This window comes from Xiphophorus maculatus, chromosome 10 (assembly GCF_002775205.1).
Source record: "Xiphophorus maculatus strain JP 163 A chromosome 10, X_maculatus-5.0-male, whole genome shotgun sequence".
NCBI classification, from domain to species: domain Eukaryota; kingdom Metazoa; phylum Chordata; class Actinopteri; order Cyprinodontiformes; family Poeciliidae; genus Xiphophorus; species Xiphophorus maculatus.
Window position 1 is genome coordinate 14117440 of NC_036452.1, and position 22589 is coordinate 14140028.

Here is a 22589-nt window from a genome sequence, read left to right on the forward strand (position 1 = left end):
ATCACAGAGCACCATCATCGGTAGATGACATGGCTCAACACATAACTTGGATTCCATGTCTCACCCTTCTTCCTCCAGACTTTGGAAACTTGATTTCCAAAAGCAATTGACAAATGTGTTCTGATCTGAAAAGAGATATTTTGGGTCACTGTGCAACATTTCAGGCTTCTTTTCTTATCTCCATAGAAACACATCATTTGAAAAACAAAAAACACTGACAATTTCATTTAAAGCATTAATCTCCACAACTCCCTCTGAAAGCTGACCTCTCCACAACTGTTCATTTGAAAAGTAAGTAAAACTGCTGTGCAACTGTTTATTCTCAGTTTGTGTCCATAATTATTATACCTAAAACTGTCAATATTTTCTTTTGAAGATTTATGAAGTAGAGAATTTATATAATTTCTGCCATTTCCCTGAAGCCCCATGCTCCTTTTACTCACCGAAGGTCCTCTCTATTAAATTAGTCAGGTTTCATGATTGAGTTTCATCAATGAGATCCTCGTTAAGCCATGTAGCCACAAGATGGCATATTTTGCATCTCCATATTTACAGTGGATCTTAGATGAACATTGAGTAGAATAGCAAGACCAGGTATAGTAAACATTTTAATCCCAGACCAGTTGTTTATGTAATAAAAAATGCTCAGTTGATTGGATAGTCATGTTATTTATTTTATTTTTTTTGTTTGCTTTTGTGGTAAAAATGTATTTAACTTGAAAAATAACCAGAACATAAATTTTATAACAATACCGAGTAAATAATATTTGTTTTGAAATTATCTTCAAAGGCATTTTTGTCTAAGCTTTTCAGAAAAAAAAACATCTACTTAAATGAAGTCCAGATTCAGTTGTTTTGCTATTTCAAATAAAGTAAACAAAGAGTTGTTTATTTTCAAAAATATCCAAAATTAGCAAGCGAGTCTGTGTTCCAATGCAATGAGGAGCAATTCTTCCTAACTTTAAGATCATTTAGGTGAGTTGTTAGTAATATGTTTTAATACATGTTCTTATAGTCTTGTAACAACTAAATTAGACAAATCTGACCTTTTGAGACATACGATTCAAATTTATGTGGTTCTATCGCATCAGCTGATCAGACACGTTTTAAAAATCATGTCATCACAAGGAGGAATTTTCCACAGCACTGAAATTATGTTACATGTGTGTCACCATGGTCAATCACAGTGTTGTTAAGTTTCCAACCTATTTCTCATTAAATTCAACTTCAGGAATCCTCACCCCGTTTCCTGTTTAATTAAAGTTCTGTTAAAAATACTTTTGTTTTGCTCAGAATTGTGATTATTACTTTTATAAAACAAGGTACTATAGCTCCATCTGCTCTGTTACAATTATGTAAAAAAAAAAAAAAGACTTTAACTCCTTTTGTATTACAGGTTAAATTAAGTAGCAAAGAAGAGGATCTTCAAAAATGTTTAACAAGTTGTGGAAACGTATTCGTCAATGGGTAATGACACATTTATGATCTCTTGTTTATCTAAAATGTTAAAAACCTGATAGGAATGTCTCAAGTTTTTTGGCGAGCTGGATTTAACGAAGTGACTGTACTTACAGTACATGAAGTGTAGAAAGTTAACACTGCATAGTTATTCACTTAAAGCCAGACTTCTAATTAGCCATAGAAACTGTTTAATATAAACTGTAAGACAGGGGTAAACATGTCAAGAACTGTCAAATCTTTAAACACATTTTAATAAACTAAGACATTTTGTGGTGGTCGTTTTCAGTTATCTTTCAACACCTCTGAGGACAGTCCATTACCTGAGTCAGCAAGAGAGCAGAGTCAATGGACCACAGCTACAGATGAAGCAGCTCAATCACCAGAAAGTTTAAAAAATGATGCTGCCTGCGATCACAAAGAGAGGTAATAACAAAAAAAGGTTTAACTTTTTGATTTCTTGCAACCGAAATCAATTGCAAGACTGATTTCTTGCAATCTAATAAGATGTTATTTTCTTTAAAAAAAAAAAAAAACAACTGAAAAATAGCCTCCTTAGGAATGTAATTGGTGTAATAACAGTAAAGATGTACTGTGATAACACTATCCTAAAATATCAAACTCTTTTCAATAAGATTTCTGTGGTCTTACATGGCATTTTGGAAAATATATGTAAATAAGGTGCAAATGTCGTCTTAGAAGCAACTATTTGCTTCTATTATTAGCCTTGTGCTGCTGGTTATGAAAACTGATCAACTCTTTTATTTATTAGCCTATCTCAACTGTATCTCCTGCACAGCAAAACACTGCATTTATAATTTCTTGTATTGACCAGTTAGTTCATGAAAACATACAGGAAGTTCTAAAAGTACAGAAATTATTGGGTGTCATATTGCACACTCTTGACTGGATCACTTTGTCTTAGCAGTACACCAGGTGATACAGCACATGATAATGAGGACAACCAGTGCCGCATCTGCTACGGAGACCATTCAGATGCTGACCCCCTCCTGTCACCCTGCCAGTGTTCAGGAAGTCTGACATATATTCACTGCAGTTGCCTGAGAACATGGATCAGGACCCGACTACAGTCAGGTCAGCTACGGAAAAGTAGGTGATAAAAGTGAGTCTGCCATCATGTTGTTGGGTAACCTGCCAACACTTTTTACAGGGTCCACCTTGGGTGCTGCCACAAGATGTGAGATTTGCACCAAAACATTTTACTCTGTGGACAACAACCAGCAAGAGTCAGAGGTAAACACTCACAGGACCTCTTATTGAACAAAGTAAAATGTAGAACAGACAAAATAGCAGCTATTAAGAGGAGCATTTCTTGAAAAAATGCTGTCCTAACATTTTCAGCAGAATGACTTCGAAGAACTCATATTCGAAGTGGAACATCTGATGTCGGAACTGGAACTCCTGAGTACTGCGTTGTTTATGAACAAAGTACTTTGGTTATCACCTATGGTAACGTAATGTTCTTTAACCTTGCTTTTATGTATTTAATGAGTTTATTGTAATGTGAAATACAGCTTTACCAAAATCTCAGAATTGGAAGACCTCCAAAACATAGTTCCAGTTTATTGGAACCAGAATGCCCCAACTAAACAGTTTGGTTTGAATAAGTGAGGTTAGCAAGAAATCAGAAAATCTGTGAAGAATTTATTTATTTCAGTAATTCAATTGAAGATTAGTTACACACAGATTCATATGTGATTGATTCAGTAAATTTCAATTATTATGGCATATAAGCTAACAAAAAACCCAAATTAAATTTCTTATGAAATTTAGAATGCTCGGCAAGGATAATAAAATATTTTTTGATACAACAATGGTATGGCATACTATCATAGGGAAGACAGCTATCTTGAGTTACCAAGCAAACAGTTTTTAGAACTGCTCAAAGGTAAAGTAGGTCACAGAAGTTGATTGCTGGAGAAGCTAAGTACTCATGTAATGCCATAAGTACTTAGAAAATTAAGCAAAAGGAAAAAGCCTGGGGAAAAAAGGGTGCACAAGTAGCAGGGACAACGATAGTATGGATAATTATAGATGGTTTTCAATACACAAAAGGCTGTCAATGTATTTCAATCCAACAATGGGTTAGTCATTTTTCAAGAGTTAATACATTAGTGCAGTTATTTTTGCAAAATCTTGCAATAATATGATAACATTGGCAGGTGTCAAGTTCCGCTGGACATTTGAGAGACGATATTGACTTTGGACGTGATAAAGCACAATGGACCAAAAAAGAAATGATCTTCAAATGATTATTTATTGTGAAAACCTCACACTGGAACTTAAGGAAAATTGATTCTGTACCTCTCCACTCTTCCTCCAGTGTGGAATCTTGATTTCTGAAAAAATAAATAAATAAAAATTTTTTTTAAATTACTTACTCCTGAAAAGCAGACTTTGGACTACAGAACAGTCCACTTTTATTAGTCTTCCATGAACATGTTTGGAAATAGCATTGTGAGCAGACAGTTTTTTTGTTTTTCCCCTCCAGGGGGTCTTTTGTGGGCTCTAGTGTCCCTTATATGAAAGTAGGCTGACAGGAAGGGGGAAGAAGAGGGGTAAGACATGCGGCAAATATCGTCGGGTCCAGGAGTTGAACCCGCGTCGAGGACTCAAGGCCTCCAAACATGGGTCACGCTATACGCCACCACGGCACACCCAAGCCAGTTATTTTAACAAATACTCATTTGACTTTACCTTCTTGTCAAGGGTGTCAGCGACCTTCCCCACATGGTATCTTTTTGATTTGTTATAAATAGGTATGCAAGTTAACTTTCTGATTTAAAATGACTAAAATAGATTATCTCTCGATGATAATCTAATTTATCAGTCATGCATCTGTATTTCCAACCTCCAGGGACTTGCAGTGGAATCTGTAAAGTTTTTATAAAATTCTCTCTTTTTGTTTTTTACAGGTGTACACAACTTATTTCAACAGAATAGGGAGCCCGCTAAGAACTATAGGATGGGAGGTTATACTAAATGTTCGTCCACACACACCTGATACCTAATCAAGAAGCCAAGTCCATCTTAATCTCTGGGGAACTAAGCAATAAACAGTAAAGCAATTCTGGTGAGTTGATCAATGTGGCAGATGAAACAGGATGAGATTTATTGTGAAATATGTCAACAAAGTGAGACCAAAAATAATTTACAAATCTTTCCCATTTTTTTTCTGATCAGCAAAATAAATATAACATTTACAGAAATTTCCCGAAACACATTCAATTCCTAGAACACAGTTGTAATTCGTTTTCGGGGATGGAGAAATTGTTCCCCTAAATTGCATGCTGGACATTTTCCATCTAGATATGTTGAACTTCTAACAGCGTCACTACTGTGAGTTTCCTAGTCTACACCGCTGAAGAACTGGTCTCAAGAATGTGCTCTATTACCACTTGAGCAAAATTAGCAATGTTTCTTCTGGTGATTCCTGTGATGTGGCTCAGCTCATCAACCACCTGTAGCATAAGCGCAGAAAGAGAAATCACTCAGTTTGTTTTGTGTTGACAGAAAGCATCAGAGAAAGAATAACACAGAGAAGCATGGGGCTATTTTAACAATACAACAGATACTTATTTATAGAAAGTATGCTTTTCACCTGTCTCCACTTTTTGAAACAGAGGATGTATGTTGCCACTGCAATGACACAAACTCCAAGAAGCATGCGATCCTCAGTCACTGTCACAAAATTTTCCCTGGTGTTAAAAAATCATTTACATTAAGACCACATAGCAAGACAGGGACATCTTATAAAACAAACACACAGCTGCTTTTCCCTCTAATGGTCTTCCTCCTATGTATTTGTAGCTTTATGGATGTATAGCTACAAATACAAGTGCAGCATTTATTGACACAAGTAGGAAACTGCTGTGATTTTATGTTTGGCTTCATTGTTACACATCTGAATCCAACTGGCTTTGCTGCAAGTGCTAACAGCTGACATTCTTCTGTTCAACAACAAAATCGTGGATCTAATGTGTCTATGACCTGATGCTGTTGAGGATATCACCATCTACTGGCCAGTAGAGCATTTAGTGACTATAGAGATTGAAAGCAAGCCACTGGACAGATGTTGCTGACCAAGCAACAACTTTTTTTGAAAATGCTATTGGAGCGACAGAGATCTACATCAATTAGAGAATATTGTTACATAAACTACCTGATGGAAAACTTCAGTGGCTAGACAATTGTAATACCTCTGTTCCCTGGACGGGCTGACACACTGAGAGACACTTCTTAGCAGAGACTCATAGATTGTAGTCTGGTTCAGGGTGACGTACTGGAGGACATTATGGCAGAGTTGATAAAGGTGCTCTACAGGCATGGACGGCTCATTGTGCCCTACAAAAGTGAACCGATCAAATTCAAAATATACATCACATGTATTTTAATTCACATACTTCTTACAGTGGCAGTCAGAGGTTTACACAGTTAGTTATGAGAATATAATCATCCTTGAAAGCTAAAATGCTTTTTAACAACCTTCAGTTTAATTTAAAACAGATTTAAGTGAATATCTTTATATATTACAGCCAGTACACATAACATAATTTGCTGGATTAGAGAAGATCTAATATCAATTCAAACTTATCTACTTACTGAATAATAGGTTTCAGTAGTGTTTAAAAATCAATTAAAGTTGTTTGTTGAATAAATCCACCCTAAGAAAACATTTCAAGTGCACAAATTAAAAGATCAAAATTCACATGACATTTATTCCCATTATGAGTGTATGCAAACCTTTGACTGGAACGGTACATTCCTAATGTACAGTAAATTAGTCATTATCAACAAAACACCTTACCAAGGACCTCCAGAATAACTTCCACGTACGTCAGAGAGTTAATGACATCAAGTCTGTATTCAACGCCTTTAAAGACCATCAGCTCTGATTCCAGGAGGGTCTGTTTGGAAACACTGAGGCCGAAAGAATACAGGAACTGTACAGCAGTGGAGGCGTCTATCATCTGCAATGAAGAAAAAGTCCTGTAAAATCTTTTTTTATTATTTGAAAATACTGACAATTATCAGTCAACTGCACTAAAACACTTACATGACAATGCAAAAACAGTTTGTTTGCAAGCTGCACACAAGAGAAGAGGATCAGAGGGAATTTATCTTTGAGATTGTCAAAAATCAGATCCCCATAACTCTTTGCCTTGTTAATAGCTACACTTTGAATTGGGATTTTGGCAAGTGTATCTGCAACATGCTTTACCATAAACCTAGAAGAGATTAAAAACACTGTCTGCATTAATAATGGATAACATGTGAAAAGGAAAGCAAGAGGTGTGTAATCTTCTTACCTCTGCAGCAGTTCAATGGCATGGTATCCTACTGATGGATCAAGTTTCAGTTCTTGAGTGATCAAGAAGATGTATTCTAGGAAACAGGACGACTTTAGGATGGAAGTATATAAATTCAGAAAACCGAGGTGTTTTTTGTTTCAATAATTCTGTTACATTGACAAGTTAATTTTATGTAGAGCAAACATCTGTGAAGGAAAAGTATTGTTGTGTTTTATAGAAATAATAATTCAACATTACAGGAACATGCAGAAAGAAAAAAATTATTCTCAAGATACATTCTTTTTCTAAAGTTCTATAGAAGTAACTTTTTATAGAAAAAAAAAAACACTGGTGTTTTCTGTCACCTTCCAAAAACGAGAAAACATACTATTACTCTCTATTTATTTAAGGTAGAGAAAAAATAAAATAAAACAATATAGAAAGCATATTTTCTTAATCTTAAATTATGAGCGACTATACATGGGGGAAACATTGCTTAAAATTGTTTTACTGAACAAAATTAACGGCTGTTATTGTATATCCAAAAGAATGGTACAATTAGAGTTATACGAGTAAAAAGTATTACAATTTTCTTAAAGTGCAAAAAACATTTTCCGTCCTTTTTTAATAGTCAACAATAATTAAAAAAAGATGGCTTAATTTTATAAAACATTTTTTACTTACCAACGAGTCCTTTCTGTTTAAAGGTTCCGCTCCATTTCGGTAAGCCATCAAGATAGTCCTTGTTAATGTTGTTTAAATTATTGAGGAAATCATTGAGAATGTCGAATGGAGTTTCGCCAAACTGTAGACGTGCGACGCCACATTGACGCGGAAAATAAGCTAACGTTTTTGACATGCTGCTTTGACAAACCTAACGTTTAACGTGCTGTTCTCCTAGATACTAAGTGTTACATTACAGACAGAATTGACATTTTACTCTGTTCCGAAATACAAATATTACCCCTCGTCTGGGAATTATATCTACCACAAGATGGCACTGTTAAGAAAGCTCCTTTCTAGGACCTTTCTTTAGTAGGAACCAACGTACCCGACTTTTATTCCCCACCGGACACGCCAAAGCATCCGCCATATTGTGAAAGGCAAGCATGTCCGTAAATCCGACACAAGTAGACTAGTATTGAAAATCACGGTCTCCATTTAATACAAACACAAAGGTTTGCATTCAATAAATGTTGATGAATCTTTCTCACGTATGCTCGGTAGTCAGTTAAAATCTGTGAAGCTCATGTGTGGAAATGTAAAGCACATGATTATAGCAGCCAATTGTCTAAAAACAAAAATCCCATTTATTCTGAAAATGTCCGTGGGGAAATTACGTAAATTAAGTAAATTTCAAAAGTAAATCCGTAATCCACGGTGAATAACATTTACAACACAACTAGGCATATTTGGTTTCACTTGAATTAAAATAATGGTTGGTAATTTGTCTATTGCAGGGGTCAGCAAACTTTACAGTCAAAATACCTTGTTTGCTATGAATCCAGCAAAACTGTATAGTTTTTTTTTATGTTATATAGTAAATACGCTTCCTATAACGTGTTTCCATTTTATTTCTGGTTGTTTTGTTTTGTATATTTGTGGGAAATTAAAAGTACAACTGGTACTTTTGTCATTAATTTTAATTGTATTCTAAGAAAAACTTTAACAGTGTTGTTTTTATGTTTAAATTTAAAAACAATAGCTGGTTCTTTTTCATTTTAGCCAAAGTTATTAAAAGTCATGTGGAAGGTCCAAAGAGCCACGGAACACTTTTGAAAAGTATTCGCTTAATAAAAATACACAGTATATGATTAAGAAATTAACCATATATCTGTCTTTAAATCTGTTCCTGCTCTTACATCTGAAATGTGATTTGCCACCCACCAATGAAAAGGAAGAGGAAAAAAGATCTGACAATCATGTGACGAGGCAGTACGCAATCACGTGACATCGTTAAGTTCCGTAGTAGCAGATGATTTAAAGCTCGGTAGCGTGGTCTGGAACCGCCCCCTGACGCTCCACTGACTGTAGACATGGCTGAAAAGAAACCTCCAAAGTCTGACTTTCCGTTCGCCACCAAGATAGACCCGACCAAAGAGAATCTTTCCCAGGATCAGATGCATTTCATCAGGCAGGCGGAGCTGGAACAGTGGAAGAAGAACACATCAAAGCTCCGAACGCGGAACGTTGTGACGGGACTCGCAATAGGAGCGCTCGTGCTCGGTATCTGTATCCTTTACGTCAACTGCAAGGTGAACTACGTAACGTTAGCTTAGCATGCTAATGTTACTTCTACTGCGTACAAAATACTAAATAAATAAATAGTTCTAAAACTCACTGAATTTTAGTACTAATTAACACATTAATCATAATCAACCGTCTTTAAATTTACTGAGTTAACTGTTCCATTTACTACGTAGATTTCTTGGTTTGCTTACGTCTAACTTTGTAGTGTAGTATGCTAACTCACTAATGTTGCTAATGAATGTCACTCAATGTTGCATTTCAATGTTTTCATTAGCATAGTATAGACAAGTTAAAAATTCCGGAAATTAACATTTAGCGGACAATGTTAATTTCGCTCCATCAATCTTTCCTTTTATTGTTGAAGAAGAAAATCGCCCCCATATCCGCATGCTGCCAATAATTTCTCCTCAAGCAAAGTTCTGCTTGAGGAGAAATTATTTGCTCTCAGAAGTTAGTTTAGTTTAAGGATAAATAGGGCTGAACAAAAAGAAAAAAACACAATCTTGAGATCTTCGTAAAAGAATTTGTCCTTTTCCTTCCACTTTACTGTTTTTGCACTATTTTGTGTTAGTCTATCACATAAAATCCCACTGAAATGTATTGGAATTTAATGTTTGAACATAAAAAAATATGGAAAAGTTCAATTAATTATTTTACATACCGCTGTATTTCAGAATGATGATGAATGTCTAAGAATTTTTTATTTTAAACATCTGTTTGTGCTTTTGTCCCATTTCATATGTTATACTAAGTAGATCTTTTGATTCATTCGTCACATGTTTCCCTTCTGATTTCAAACATTTGCCTTGACCCATCGCTCTTAATTCAGATGGCTACACGTTTTATTCAGTCTCCCAGGAGCGGATCATGGACGAAATCGATGAGGAGGCCAAGCGTGCCAGACTGAAGGGACCGAAGACTGGAGCCAATTGAGGAAAACCAGGCTGCTAGTCTCTTTATGGACTGTGTGTTTTGTCCTGCTCTTAATAAGGAGAGGATGGATGATGCCACTGAGTAATATTCCATACCTGGCTGTGTTTTTTAAATTTTTTTTATTTGAGACAGAGCAGGACTTTGCTTTGTTTTGATAACAAGGATTTAAGGGGTGGTTGTTTTGTTTCAATCATTGATTTGTCTTGAGCGTCATTAGGCTTCAGTCAGCGCAACATTTTAATCTACTGACCTCAACATGGCCTTTCAGTGCTCTGTGGAAGGCCTTGATGGTATTTCTGCCTGACTCGTCCATTTCTAATCATGCAATTGCACCATGTTTGAGAAACATAACAGAAGCTAGCTATGAACATTTTATACTAGTGGCCTTGGATGAAAATAACTACTACTACACTGGTAAAAAGACACATGGATCAGCTTGATAAAATGTTATTTATGTTGATAAAATGTGTTTGTACTATATAAATGTATTGAATTCAAAACAATATATCTTTACAAGTTGTTTGAGTTATTGTACATCGGAGTAAAAATGACAAGAGCCGAAGTATTTACAATTGCTTTTATTTTGTTCAAAATTTATTTATATATGCAATCTGATCTAGAATAAAAATATAAAGTAAGACATTGCAAGAGAAAGGCACAGATCGAGCTTGGCAGGACAGCAGCTTCAGTGAGCAATATGATTATGTATTTACATTCAACATCTTTAATGCATTTCAGGAGTTTGTCTGCCAGAAAATCCTGTGTATAAGGCAACAGCTACAGATTCACAGCTTGGACTCTTGAACACAGTCCGAATCGAAGCAGGACAGATGGACAACTGAGTTTTTAAACCACAAGCAAGTTGTTGGACTGACTGAGAATTACAATTGAATCTGCTAAAGTGCACAAGGTGCTTGATCTATAAAATAATACACATAAATGCAAATTAGAATACAATCTAAAAGTTATTTAGCATTTCAGTTAAAAAGACAAATTCAGATTCATTACACATGGCGTGACGTTTGTCTCTTTTTTTTTTTTGGAAGATTTTGCTATGAAGATTTTGCATAATGAAGCATAAGACGACAATTTGACCGTTGTCCTGCAGACAGTCAGAGCCCATTACAATGTAGGTATGCCAGAAATGGTCAATAGCTAAAAAAGCTTCTGGTCATACTGCTGTATCCAGACATATTTATGAAAATGAAACATTTGTGGAAGAAACGAATGTGAAGCAATGCCGATTCAATAATTTATGCAAAACCAGCCTTTGCACATATAAACCTTAGCAAATGGAGATTTCAATTTTCAAATTTTTAATTTATTTTTTTCATTAAAACTTTAAGAAAACCTGAATTTTGGGGTTTCATTAGCTACATTCACTCTGTGTGTAATGAGTCTAAAAAGAGTTGAGCATTTTGAGCTGAATTACTAAAATAAATTGAGTACAATTATATTTTTAATTTACACTGATGCACCTGCATGTTTCATTTTGCTCCAAAAGGATTTATGGTACCAGAAATATTTTGGTTTACTTTTGAAACTGTAAACATGATCTATATTAAATGCACTCAGCTATATACAAATGTACAGTCAACAGGAAAGCCAGTAGTTTTGAAACAATTTAACCCAGCTAGAGAATCCCTAACATAATGTGCTTTCTGCACCAACTTTCTCACTTGATAGTACCTTAATGAGAAAAATCTTGCACAACAGAAACATTAAATGTCACATTTTTGTCCCCCCAGAATGCAGATATTAAATTAGTTGTCTTAACAGTACCTATTTGAATAAATCAGAATATGATGCAGGTAGATTCTTCGCATTAGTTCAAGGAAGGAAGTAACTGCCGCTCTTCTGAATGAGAATATATTCACTGTTCATTCAGCAGAGGATGTGAGTTCATTATAAAGTACAGCAAGTGTGTCAGCCTCACAGTGGCTCCTGTTACTGTTAATCTGAACAACATCAAGTCAGACAAGCAGGAAAACATCAATTTCATTCTGGGTCAGCTTCATGGTAGACCCCACGCTTCTGCAGCACATGGTACCATCGCTTGACTGCGTCATTGCATTGTTATCAGGGAGAATAATCAGCAGAGAGCTATGGCAGATTTACCTTTGTACTGTAGGAGTGAACCAGACTGGTCAACACTGAGAACTGGATTGTCCTGTATCGTCTCCAGCCTGGTCAGAAACGGCTTCTGTACAAGTGAGGTAAATGAGCAGCTGGCGGAACCACATGATCACTGACAGAGAAGCGCAGATTGTTGGATGGTGCACCAGTGAAAGGGCTGAAGGATTTTGACCTCTTGCGGTCACACTTCAGATGAGGTAGTCTGGATATTTAGAGTTCTTGGCCCAGGTTCTTACTGGAAATAGGAAATGAAAACAATGATGAGGGCAGCGAGGAGGCAGGTGAAGTTTAGTTGATGCTCATCTTACTCACCATTCTACTGATGTCGGTAGCAAAAGTGACGCCTTTACTGGGTTTATCCTGCGAGCCGCTGCTGCTGCTGCCTCCGAGAGAGTTTCTCCTAATGATGCCTGGTTAAAAAGTGGTTCTCAATAAATCTACATAGAGAGTAAGTTGTCATAAGGGAAACAAAAGTCCTTTCTTACCTTGGAGAGGCAGTATGTCCACACGTTGCAGACTGTTCCTGCGCGATGAGGGAAAGCCATTCCCTTTGGAAAGGCGGCGCTGCCGGCTGCACAGCATGGCTGCAGGAGAGACGATGCCCGGCGGAGGAACCTTCCCCATCCTTGCATACAGTTCCTCGATCTCTCTCTTCTGTTCGGCCTCCAAAGCCTGAACCTCTGATAGGTGTCTGTAAATGAAAAAAAAAAAAAAAGTTAAGAGAGGGCATGCGTAAAGAAGGTTCTGAAAATCTGCAATTTGTTGAATTTACTTAATTTCTTGGAAGTTAAAATAATGGATTTAAATTCTACTAAAATAATTCTAGGCAATTACAGGTCAATCTATGTGGAGTTGTTATTTAAATGTACAACGTGAATAAATTGCCTTGCCTTAAGCTGAATGAACAATTTTTTTCATGCCATATAACCCATGCCTACACTGAACGCAGCCAAAGTTGAGCAAAAAGAGAAGCTTATCCTCAAAAAGTACATCTAAAAAGGGCAAGCTAGTGTTTAAGTGTCTCTGAAAAAAGTTCCTTGAAGAGACCAAAAAAACCCATTTTATTTCTAAGCACAAAATCTGACATTTTTTTCTTTCCTTGAGATTGCTTTCCTACTATATAGTTACAGTAGTTTGCATTGTATTTTCAGTGTCTGTCCAGAGACGAAACATCACTTGCTTTTCTCTGAGTTCCTGAAGTTCCTCCATCATCTCCTCGTCCTCGCTGTCCGAGTCGTCACTGCTCAGATAGGGGGCGCTGCGGTTATAAGTCGTCAACCACAGGTTGTGAAGGGCGTTGCTGTACTGGGGGCTCCCCGTTGCTCCATCCCACAGCCTCCCCTCCATCTCAGCGGCCGTCACAGAGAGGCCGCTGTCCGCAGAGGTCCCCATCAGACTGAGACTGCAAGTCCTCCTCCGACCCCTCTTCCTCACCCTCGATCGCTCCCCTAAAATCTCACTCTCTTCCTCATCTTCTTCATCGTCTCTTTTATGATGCTGACGTTGCTGCTGGCTCACAGCCCACCCCGCCGGCCTGTCCACCTTCTGGGGGACCCCCGTGGGTCCTCTGTGGGGCAGAGGCTGAGGAGGGGACATGGTGAGGGAGGTGTTGAGGCTGGTTTCAGAACCCCCCACCTCCTCTGTGCTGCTCTCTGACGAGGTCCTGTTGTTGTTGGCTGGCTGTGGTGCAGCGACCACTGGGACAGGCGGGTCCAAAATGTCAACACTGGGCGTCACCTGGAATCTCCCAACCGTCACAGGTGCTGACTTCACTTCTGTGATGGTAAAAGACAAAAAACAGGTATGTTTGAAAATGATGTGCTCTACACAGAATTTAACTTCTGTAAAGTTAGTTGAATAACACCTTCTAAGAATCTGTGAGCATTTAAATACTAAAAATATCATTGGGAAATATTATTAACAATAATATTTATAATTTACATATAATATTAACACAAATCACGAAACAAGACAATGCTGAAGTCGGTTATTAATTCAAAGATTTGTAAAAGGCGTATCTCAATGACCTCATGGCATCTGAACCAAGGTAGATCAGCTCTATTATAAAATTAGTAACAGACTTCTCAAATCTACACCACATTATTTTTTTACTAAGCTATTTTGTGAAGGAGAATGCGTAGAAAAATTGAAGTCTCTACATGTGCAAAGCTGGCAGCCATGAAGTTGATCCAACTAAATATCGACTCTGAGATGATTCCAAATTAGAGCAGTTTTTCCTCTCCTCAGGTAGAGTCACTTGTTCCATTATCTAATGTAGAGGTTTTTCTTCTTATAGAAAGTACTTCTGACTTTGCGATTCAGTGTTTAGCTGTTTATGTTGTTGATGAAACCATCAGTTTTTCTTTGCTAAAGAAAGTATCCCCGATGCCGGGCTTCAATTCAACAACTCAATCTGACAGTGCTTTTGTAATGAATAAATAAATTGAATTTGAATGTATGTAATTGAATCTGACTATCATTAGATTGTATTAGACTGAATAGGAGTTGTGTGAATTGAATTTGCACTAAACAATGAATTTTTACAAAACTGTTAGCAATGTAAACAAAAAGATTCTGAAAGATCTGTAGGATGAGCCCCAAAAAGCCTTACTGATCACACTATAATGTAGTGATGAGAATTTGTTGGATAAATTTCCACTCATTTCTAAACTTAAGTGCTTTAACAGCAGGCAGCTGGAATTGTGATCGACTTTTGAATGCTTTCTTTACCTCTCATGTCAAGGTCTTCTAACTAGCTTGATTAAAGTTGCAGGCTAATAGGATTAATGGAACAGCCACACATTTAAAGTCTTGAAGCGTCATTTACAAGGCCAGAATGACCTATTCTCTTTACACAAACTACTTCACACTGCATAGAAAACATGAAAATCCTTAAACTGCATAAATAGCATGGACATGTTATATAAACGTGTCTTGTAATTAAATGGGACTGATTTGATGATTTTTACAATTCAATCAACAACAAAAAAAAGCGATCAGCATAATCAATTTACATTTTTCTTTCAAATTATTCATTCCAAAAATAATTACTTGGTTAAAGACATCTAACTGGGTCAAGGATGGACTGATGACCTGACCAGCATCTGCTGTGTTCCTTGTTCAAGGAAGGAACAGCAAGGAACACAATCCAAGAACAGCCAGATTTATACTTAGATTATATTGAACACAGATGGACTTTGTTTTCTAACTCAATGGCTTTTGAAAGCAACGACATAAATCCTAATAAAATACGTTGTAGTTTGTGGCTGTAATGTGAAAAAATGTGGGAAAGGTTAATGAGTGTGATTAATCTATAAGCCAAAATATCGCTATTAAACGGCCAACATAAAAACCTGATTGGGTGATGTTTATCAAAAGCTAAAAATCAATTTAATCCTTATTTCTTTCTCTCTCTTTTGCAGTAAGTTGTCACCCACATTAAAACAATTTATGCTCACATCTGCACACCATTAGAGACTTTGAAGTTCTGCAGTGCTGCAGTTTGCCCACTGTGGGTCCTTCTTACAGTGAATACACAAAGTGCCTGTATTTGTACCTTGTAAAACAGAGGGGCTCTGTTGACTGTGGGATTCTGGGGAGGGTATAAATACTGACAGGTGTAGATGTGGGAGGAGAGGCCTGTAACGAGCTAAGCTGTTGACTGATTGGTCACCGCCAGTGGGTCGGGCAGCCATTACACCTACGTCTGAGTTCACGTCGAATGGAACATTACATCCAGACTCCCAGTTACGCAACAACCCCTAATAACGTCCACAGAGAGACACAAAAGGGACTGAATAGAACAGGAGAGTGTCTATTAAAGACATGTCAGTCGTTTTTTTAACCAAGTCCATGATGTGCTAAATAAAAATGCAAGAAAGCTAGTAAATGTCTCAAGTTGGACTTTGGCATTTATTTGTTTGGTTTATTTGGGGTGTAAACATAAAGGTAGTACAGGACTTCATGTTCCAGGTCTCAGAGCCTTTAGTGAAAAATAAAAACCTATTTCAGGTGTTAGTGATGCAGAGATCTGTTTTAGCAACATGAGAACGTACACAGAAACTCTTACCACATTCAGTGGAAGAAGTTTTCAGGTTTGGGCTGCTGGTCCTGGCTGCAGATCCTACTGAGTGCAACTGATTGCTGAAGGAGGAAACCTGAAGAAGCATAAACACAGCCGACTGAAAGAAATTGCAACAACAATCCAAAGTGAAAAAAAAAGTAAAACATTTCATTTCTTTGATGAACATGTCAAAATAAAAATTTTGGAAAATATAAAGTGCCTCCCCTGAACTGGCACCTGGTGCCAATTCAGTTCAAGTATAATCAGAAAAATGTTCATTATTTTGGTGAGAGCTAGACTGATAGGAGATCCTGTGGTAGCTCCCAGATTTTTCCCCCCCCAGCTTTAAAATATTGAAGAGAGTCTCCCTAATCATATATGTTTCTAAAATAAAAGAAATTCATTGAAACTCACAGTGTTCTCTGGGCTCACTGGTGGAGATGGGGAAGCCTCTGATGAAGACTGTGACATGGATACTTCTGTTCCAGTTTGAAGCTGGGGTGAAATCTGGGCTAAGTATGAGGCCATATTGCTATCCTGCTTTTGTGGAATGGGTGAACTGTTTAGTCGGACCTGTTGCTGAGGCTCCAGCGTGGCCAGCGGAGGAGTGGACGGCATAGAAGGTGGAGACACAGGATGCTGCCACTGTGGATGATTGTTCTGGTAAAACCCGAGTCCATCCATCTGATGCGCATGCTCTGGACTGTGATAGATGTTCTGAGCTGGGATGCCCACCGGTGGTGGAGTCTGGTAATGGTGAGGGTAGACGGATGGGTAACCTGACGGAGGAGCGATGGGACTTTGCAGGTGGGGGTGGAAGCCCGGATACGAGGGCATCACCTGAGTGGGCAGGTTTGGAGGGGGGATGAATGACTGAGCCATACTCATGGCCATGGAGATGACGTTAGCTAAAGAGAATAACGGCTGAGAGTGGGCGGGCCACATGTTGGGAGGCTGTGGTGCAGGTGGGGACATGGTGACACTTTCCACTGTGGCACTTGGGGTCTCATTCACTGGACTGGGTGAGCTGGGTGTTGGTGAGGGAACAGAGGGAAAGGTAGGGTAACTGGCTACCCGAGTAAGGGGAGGATGCAGCCCTGCTGGCTTTGGAGAACCTGGAGATCCTGGATATGGGAATGGAAAATGAGTTTGGCCCATGTAGGGTAAATGGTAGTGCTGCTGGTGGGACAGGAGAGATGAAGGTCGTTGATGCTGATGATAATGAAGAGGAGATCCTAAAGGAGGAAACAACAGTTATAAGTATTGCCATGTAAACTTATCTTAGGTTTAAGACTAGTCTTTAATATTTACAGCTTTCCAAGTAGTATGCAGAAGGAACAGGGTTAACCCAGTTAAACCTGTATCAGAGCAAGGGAAGCTGGACATTGTAAATAGTAAGTTAAATGGTTACAGTTCAATTACAATGCTCTTGCTGACCGTGTAATAATTATACAATGCTGAGTGAACGTACATTTTTATTTTACAAAAATAAATTTTAGCATTGAATAAATCCCAATCAATTTTGGAGAATTTAACATAACAACAAAAAAAAAACACAATGGAAAAAACAGAACTTGGGACGTAATAGAACGTCTGTTTAACCAATAAGCTGGTTAAACAGAGGCCCTGGGTTTAACCACCTTATTGAAGGCATATGATGCTATTTTTTCACACTAGATTACTATGCTTCATCACTGTCTCCGGGTATTTGTACCTCGGTTGTTTTGAAGTTGCAGTTGTTTGCTATAGTTTATATTTGGAGTAATTGTATTAATTCACTGTGTAGGAAAAAACCCTTTATTTTCTAGAGCTGGAAAAGTTTTTCAGCTAATCAAGTTTATGCTGAATTTTCTTAGAAAATTAGATTATCCTTTATTGTCAAAAAATTAGAGAAGCTATTTCTGTAATGTGTTCCTTGAAGAACATTCTCCACTAGTGTCATTCAGCTCCACATTCCATTACTTATTCTCATCAATTCAGTCCCTCTATATGTGTATAGGCTCCCTAGGTTTTTCAGTCATTGTCAAATAGAGCGTTGTTTACACTGCTAGTATGAATTTGTTGAAAAAAAGAAGTAGGATTAATATGTTTAAGTTGTCCATCAAAGTGACTTGAAGAGTTGTGGTGGAACACTTTATTAATAAAGAACAGGGTTCTGTCATCTTATAGCACATAAATCTTTCGTGTATTAAAGTGAGGGTTTCCATGCTGAACAAAGACTTTTTGTTTAAAGCTCCATCTGACTGTAATTGCATTTGTAAGCCAGAACATTTGCACACAAGGCTTGCATGACTATGCGGGGATTTAGCATCACCAGAGCAAGTGAAGCTTTCACGTTTCAGCAGTTTAAATGGAAAACGTGCGCGCGCGTGTGTGTGTATGGGCATATTGGCTTATTGGGTTTGATTAAAGAAGTCAGGATCTCTAAATCATCCCTGAGGAATGGTTTAGGATGTCTCAACAATGGGAGCACAGTTATAAACCACAGCTCCACTCGGTGATGATGCAAACCAGCCTCTACTTTTTCCACGCTGACGGAAACATGAGTTAGGCAACACTGTAAATGGTGGCGGGTAGCCATAAAGCATTGCGAAAACTGCCATGCAAATGGACATCCAGTAGAAAAAGGACACAGGACAGGAAGAAATGAGGATGTTCTGATACTAGAGCCAAATGCAGCATGTGTGCTATTAGAGTAACTTCAAATGTCGCTGCTGCTGTGAGTTTTACGAAGGACTTGGAGGCCAGGAGAGAAAATTCTTGGAAATTCGGCCGGAGTTTGTGCTGGCAAACAGATGTGGCTGACTATCACAACACAGCAGAGACCTCATGCTTTACAGCGACAGCATTCACAGCTCCCTGAAAGCCAGAAGGCTCCCTTCAGGTGAGGTAATTACCCAAGAGGCCCTGCTGCAAAGCAGACACAGACTGACTCTTTGAGGTGCAGTGATGGCGGATGGCGCCATGTGGATTTCTGAACAATACTAAGGAAGGGGTGGGAGGTGAGAGGTTGTAGGGGATGCTTGTGAGTTGGGTGAACCGAGCTTTGACTTATTCGCTGCCAGAAGACCATTACGATTTTTCAGCAACAGTAAACAATGCTGGGTCTCTTTAGGTGGGAACCGGAGGGAGGGCCACGGTCTGTTTACCTGGGGTGTTGTAGAAAGACTGTGAGCGTACAAGAGGTCGCCCAGGTGAAGTAATATCTGAACTCAGGACATCGCCATTAGGATAAGGGGGGAGCCACGCGCTTCTACACTGGGGTTAGCCATACTGTAGTCTATAGGGTTAGGGTTAGGGTTAACCCTAACCCTAACCCTCTACAACAAGACACACACATACATGAGAAGACTTTGAGTCACACAAAACTGCGGACACACACGCACACACAAGATGATCATGCATAGTAAAAAAAAAAAAAAGATGCAGGAGGTTAATAGGACAGGCTGAGAGAACGACAGCACATTTAATGAGTCTCAGTAAATCTGAATCTGAATTTTCAGAGCAGAAGATCAGTGGTTAATTTCCACATTAGTGGTGGATTTAGTTATTAAAACACAGGAGACTTACCGGGGAGAGAAGAAGATGAGTGTGTTCGAGGCATAAAGTGACTGTGCAGATTAGGCTGTAAAAAAAAGTCACAAACAATAAAAATCAGTCAGTCAGGAAGCATTTTATTGCAATATATTAACACTTCATTGTTAGGTAAGCACGGGACACACAGTAATGTGTAGAAGTAGAAAGTCGACCATCATTCCTGGGTGCATTCAAAAAAATTAAATATTGATAAAAAGTGTTTAGAAACCAATTTCGAAAAATGATCTTCACAGTGAGTGTATTTATTACACAAAATGTCACAGATTTGCCCATCCGGGACTAAATAGATGCAGGAAATGGATGAATGTTCAAGCTTTTCTTTTTCTTTCCACAGCCAGCAATACAGCACAAACAGAAAACGTCAAATATTTTCCAAATACTACAGCCTAACAATATCTGGAACACTCATTTCTATAAGACGATGCACCACTACCTTTAGAATGTTTTTCCTGTTTTAGTTGTAGCCGTTTTCGGTGTCAATAGGAAGTTATCATACCGTCACGCTGACATTGACTTTAAACTGTTTAGGAAGGTTGTGGCAGCCAGACAAGCACAGCTTTCCAGGGATTTAAGATCTATTTAAAGCAAATAATAATAGAATTTAAAAATAGTAGCCTACCTAAGAATGAACTAAGAATAAAACAGCCTGCAGACAGGTGGTCCTGCAAACTGGCTTTCAGTTTTTTTCTGGAGCTTACTACTACTAATAATATATACTTTATTTTTCCTCTAATGCATCACACATCTATAGCACTTTTCTTATGTTGGAGTAAAATATGGCACTAAAGGATTTTATCTCTTTTGTGTCTCTTATCTAATAGGAAAGGAAAGATGTTTACTCCTCTTTATCCTTTTGCTTGAAGTTACCAGAATATTTTGTTCTTTATCCTCCACAAAGTGAAACAGAGCACAACAGAATGAGCACTTCTTTCCCTTAAATGGACAAACCATATCTGATAAGCCATTAGGTCATAGCTTTGGGATGGCACTGCCCCAAAGAAGTATTTCTTTTTACAGTTTCACAGAAGCTTCATTCATCAGGGATTAATACGTCGGAACATAAATTATTTTACCCACTTAGTGTTGGCAGGTACATTGGAAAGCTTCTTAAGAGCTGGAAAGAGTTGGTGCTTGTGGGAGCAAAAAAAGCTTAAGATGGATGTGTGGCTTTTTTTTCTTTATATCAACCAGAAATCACATGGTTTTACATCACCAGTGCTTTTAGTAACACAATGTTCCAAATAACAGCTGTACCATCACCAGCTTCACTGACACTTAATCTTCCGTCTTAAAAACTGTTTAAATCCAGCACTGCCTTTAACTTTTTACTATTTAAATTTACAGCTCTGCCCAACACAGACACAATGTGACGTAATTTACAATGGCCAGGCTAGTATGACCTTGTTTACCAGTTTCTGCACAGAAGCTGCTAACCTGTGAAGAAGACAATGAGTTAGCCACACCACTGGAAGCCAGCTGGGCGAGGCGATGTCCGCTGTTGTGAACCGACGGGTCTTTGGACATCAGAGCCTCGGCACGTTTGATGATGTCCCCCATTCGGTGGATAAAGCCCTCCTTCTCAGACGGCAGGATGAATTCACTTCGAATCTAGAAGATAATGGGAGAAGTCACATTATTCAAAATTATTACTTCATTACTAGCCAATTCTCACACCTTCTAGGTTTAAATATACAGTTTTACAGTTATACAGCAAAGGTGCAAATAAATGCTAATAAATTGGCAGCTATTATTAGTATGCTCCAATCTAGCAGGAAAGCACTGACATCAGAAAAATGATCTGTGAGCATAGAACGCCTCTGGAAAATGTAAAAAGGAATAACTTTACTTTTAATGATCTAAGCACAAGGTGAAGACTTTGACCTACAAAAGACTGCATATGCATTGGTACTTGGATAACTTGCAACAGATACTGTATATCATAAATGGTCTCCATTTGTATAGCACCTTTCTAATAGGCTGGATTTGGAAAGTGTTTGAATTGTATTTCTCGGTCACAAAATTACAGATAGGTGCCTCTGGAAATATTTTGGGGGGTTTACTTTCTTGTCCAAAAATGCGAAACATATGGAGGGGCAATGAACTAAACCAGAAACAAAGCCATTAGAGGGAAACTTGTTTTATTGCCAGAGGCAAGGCTCCTGCAAACTCATATGAACGGGATTATTATGGGGTCTCAGTTTTACATCAATACATTTTTTACACCAACTTTTCCGATTTGGCTTTTGGGTGGTGGAGAAACAAACCGGTTCTATTACAGAACCAGCTAAAAACTGGAAACTATTTGATAGAAAAGCCCTAACTGTGTAGTTTATCAACAATTTTATTATCTTGCCAAAATAAAATCATTATAAATGTGCCATGTTTCACTATGTCATAAAATAATCTTCAGATATTATGAAAGAATGAAAAGTCTAAGATCTCTGCTGAACTGCTGCTCTTAAGCTGGACTTTGTACCTGGCTATATTGACTCTGACTAACTTTATTTTATCTATGTATGTTAATGTTCATATATATTTTTTTTAGATTGTGAACATGTATCTTTTATGGTCAGAAATGTCTCAGAAAAGAGATGACGAGCTCAAGTGACTTGCTGGTTTAATAAAGAAAATGGAATAATGAATGAACTTAAGGACCTTTCCATTTGAAAACAGGCATCTGACAAAAAATTGCCTAAGGCTTATTATTATAACTTAGACATCTAATGTAAAATCTAAGTTGTACCATTTTATGCTTTGCTTAAAGCTGCTGTTTTAGTGTGTGAATTTTTTTTATTTTTTATTTTTGACAGCATGGCACATTTCAGCTCATTTAAAGCTCA

General features: G+C 37.8%; 4 protein-coding genes across 5 annotated transcripts in view; 2 read left to right on the top strand and 2 right to left on the bottom strand.

Moving 5' to 3' along the window:
* The first annotated feature begins 206 nt into the window (after nt 1–206).
* On the top strand, nt 207–4545 carry LOC102217317 (E3 ubiquitin-protein ligase MARCH7-like). Of its 2 annotated transcripts, none has more exons than XM_023340343.1 (7): nt 207–291; nt 1397–1467; nt 1748–1884; nt 2384–2553; nt 2630–2712; nt 2821–2928; nt 4395–4545. In XM_023340343.1, exons 2-7 carry the CDS (start codon nt 1432–1434, stop codon nt 4488–4490), a joined length of 630 nt encoding a protein of 209 aa, XP_023196111.1. In that variant the 5' UTR covers nt 207–291; nt 1397–1431; the 3' UTR covers nt 4491–4545. The 2 variants fall into 2 exon arrangements, with proteins under 2 accessions (XP_023196111.1, XP_023196112.1); XM_023340344.1 differs by having other exon boundaries at nt 2387–2553.
* Nucleotides 4546–4687: 142 nt separating this feature from the next.
* cntd1 (cyclin N-terminal domain containing 1) lies at nt 4688–7666 on the bottom strand. Its single transcript, XM_023341622.1, has 7 exons — nt 7455–7666; nt 6789–6864; nt 6536–6707; nt 6287–6449; nt 5679–5823; nt 5081–5177; nt 4688–4940 (listed from the first exon to the last, which is right to left on the bottom strand). Exons 1-7 carry the CDS (start codon nt 7627–7629, stop codon nt 4833–4835), a joined length of 936 nt encoding a protein of 311 aa, XP_023197390.1. The 5' UTR covers nt 7630–7666; the 3' UTR covers nt 4688–4832.
* A 1092-nt stretch (nt 7667–8758) lies between these two features.
* LOC102232249 (cytochrome c oxidase assembly factor 3 homolog, mitochondrial) lies at nt 8759–10458 on the top strand. Its single transcript, XM_005794710.3, has 2 exons — nt 8759–9002; nt 9850–10458. The coding sequence occupies exons 1-2, from the start codon at nt 8807–8809 to the stop codon at nt 9951–9953; spliced, it is 300 nt and encodes a 99-aa protein (XP_005794767.1). The 5' UTR covers nt 8759–8806; the 3' UTR covers nt 9954–10458.
* A 524-nt stretch (nt 10459–10982) lies between these two features.
* The window catches only part of wnk4 (WNK lysine deficient protein kinase 4), a 48404-nt gene continuing 36797 nt past the window's right edge, over nt 10983–22589 (bottom strand). Inside the window, exons 13-20 of the mRNA XM_023341040.1 lie at nt 21184–21357; nt 19723–19777; nt 16567–17387; nt 16159–16246; nt 13270–13864; nt 12575–12780; nt 12402–12499; nt 10983–12324 (exon numbers count right to left, since the gene is read on the bottom strand). Coding sequence (XP_023196808.1) covers nt 12322–12324; nt 12402–12499; nt 12575–12780; nt 13270–13864; nt 16159–16246; nt 16567–17387; nt 19723–19777; nt 21184–21357 — 2040 coding nt within the window. The 3' untranslated portion in view covers nt 10983–12321. The remainder of the gene's footprint in view (nt 12325–12401; nt 12500–12574; nt 12781–13269; nt 13865–16158; nt 16247–16566; nt 17388–19722; nt 19778–21183; nt 21358–22589) is intronic.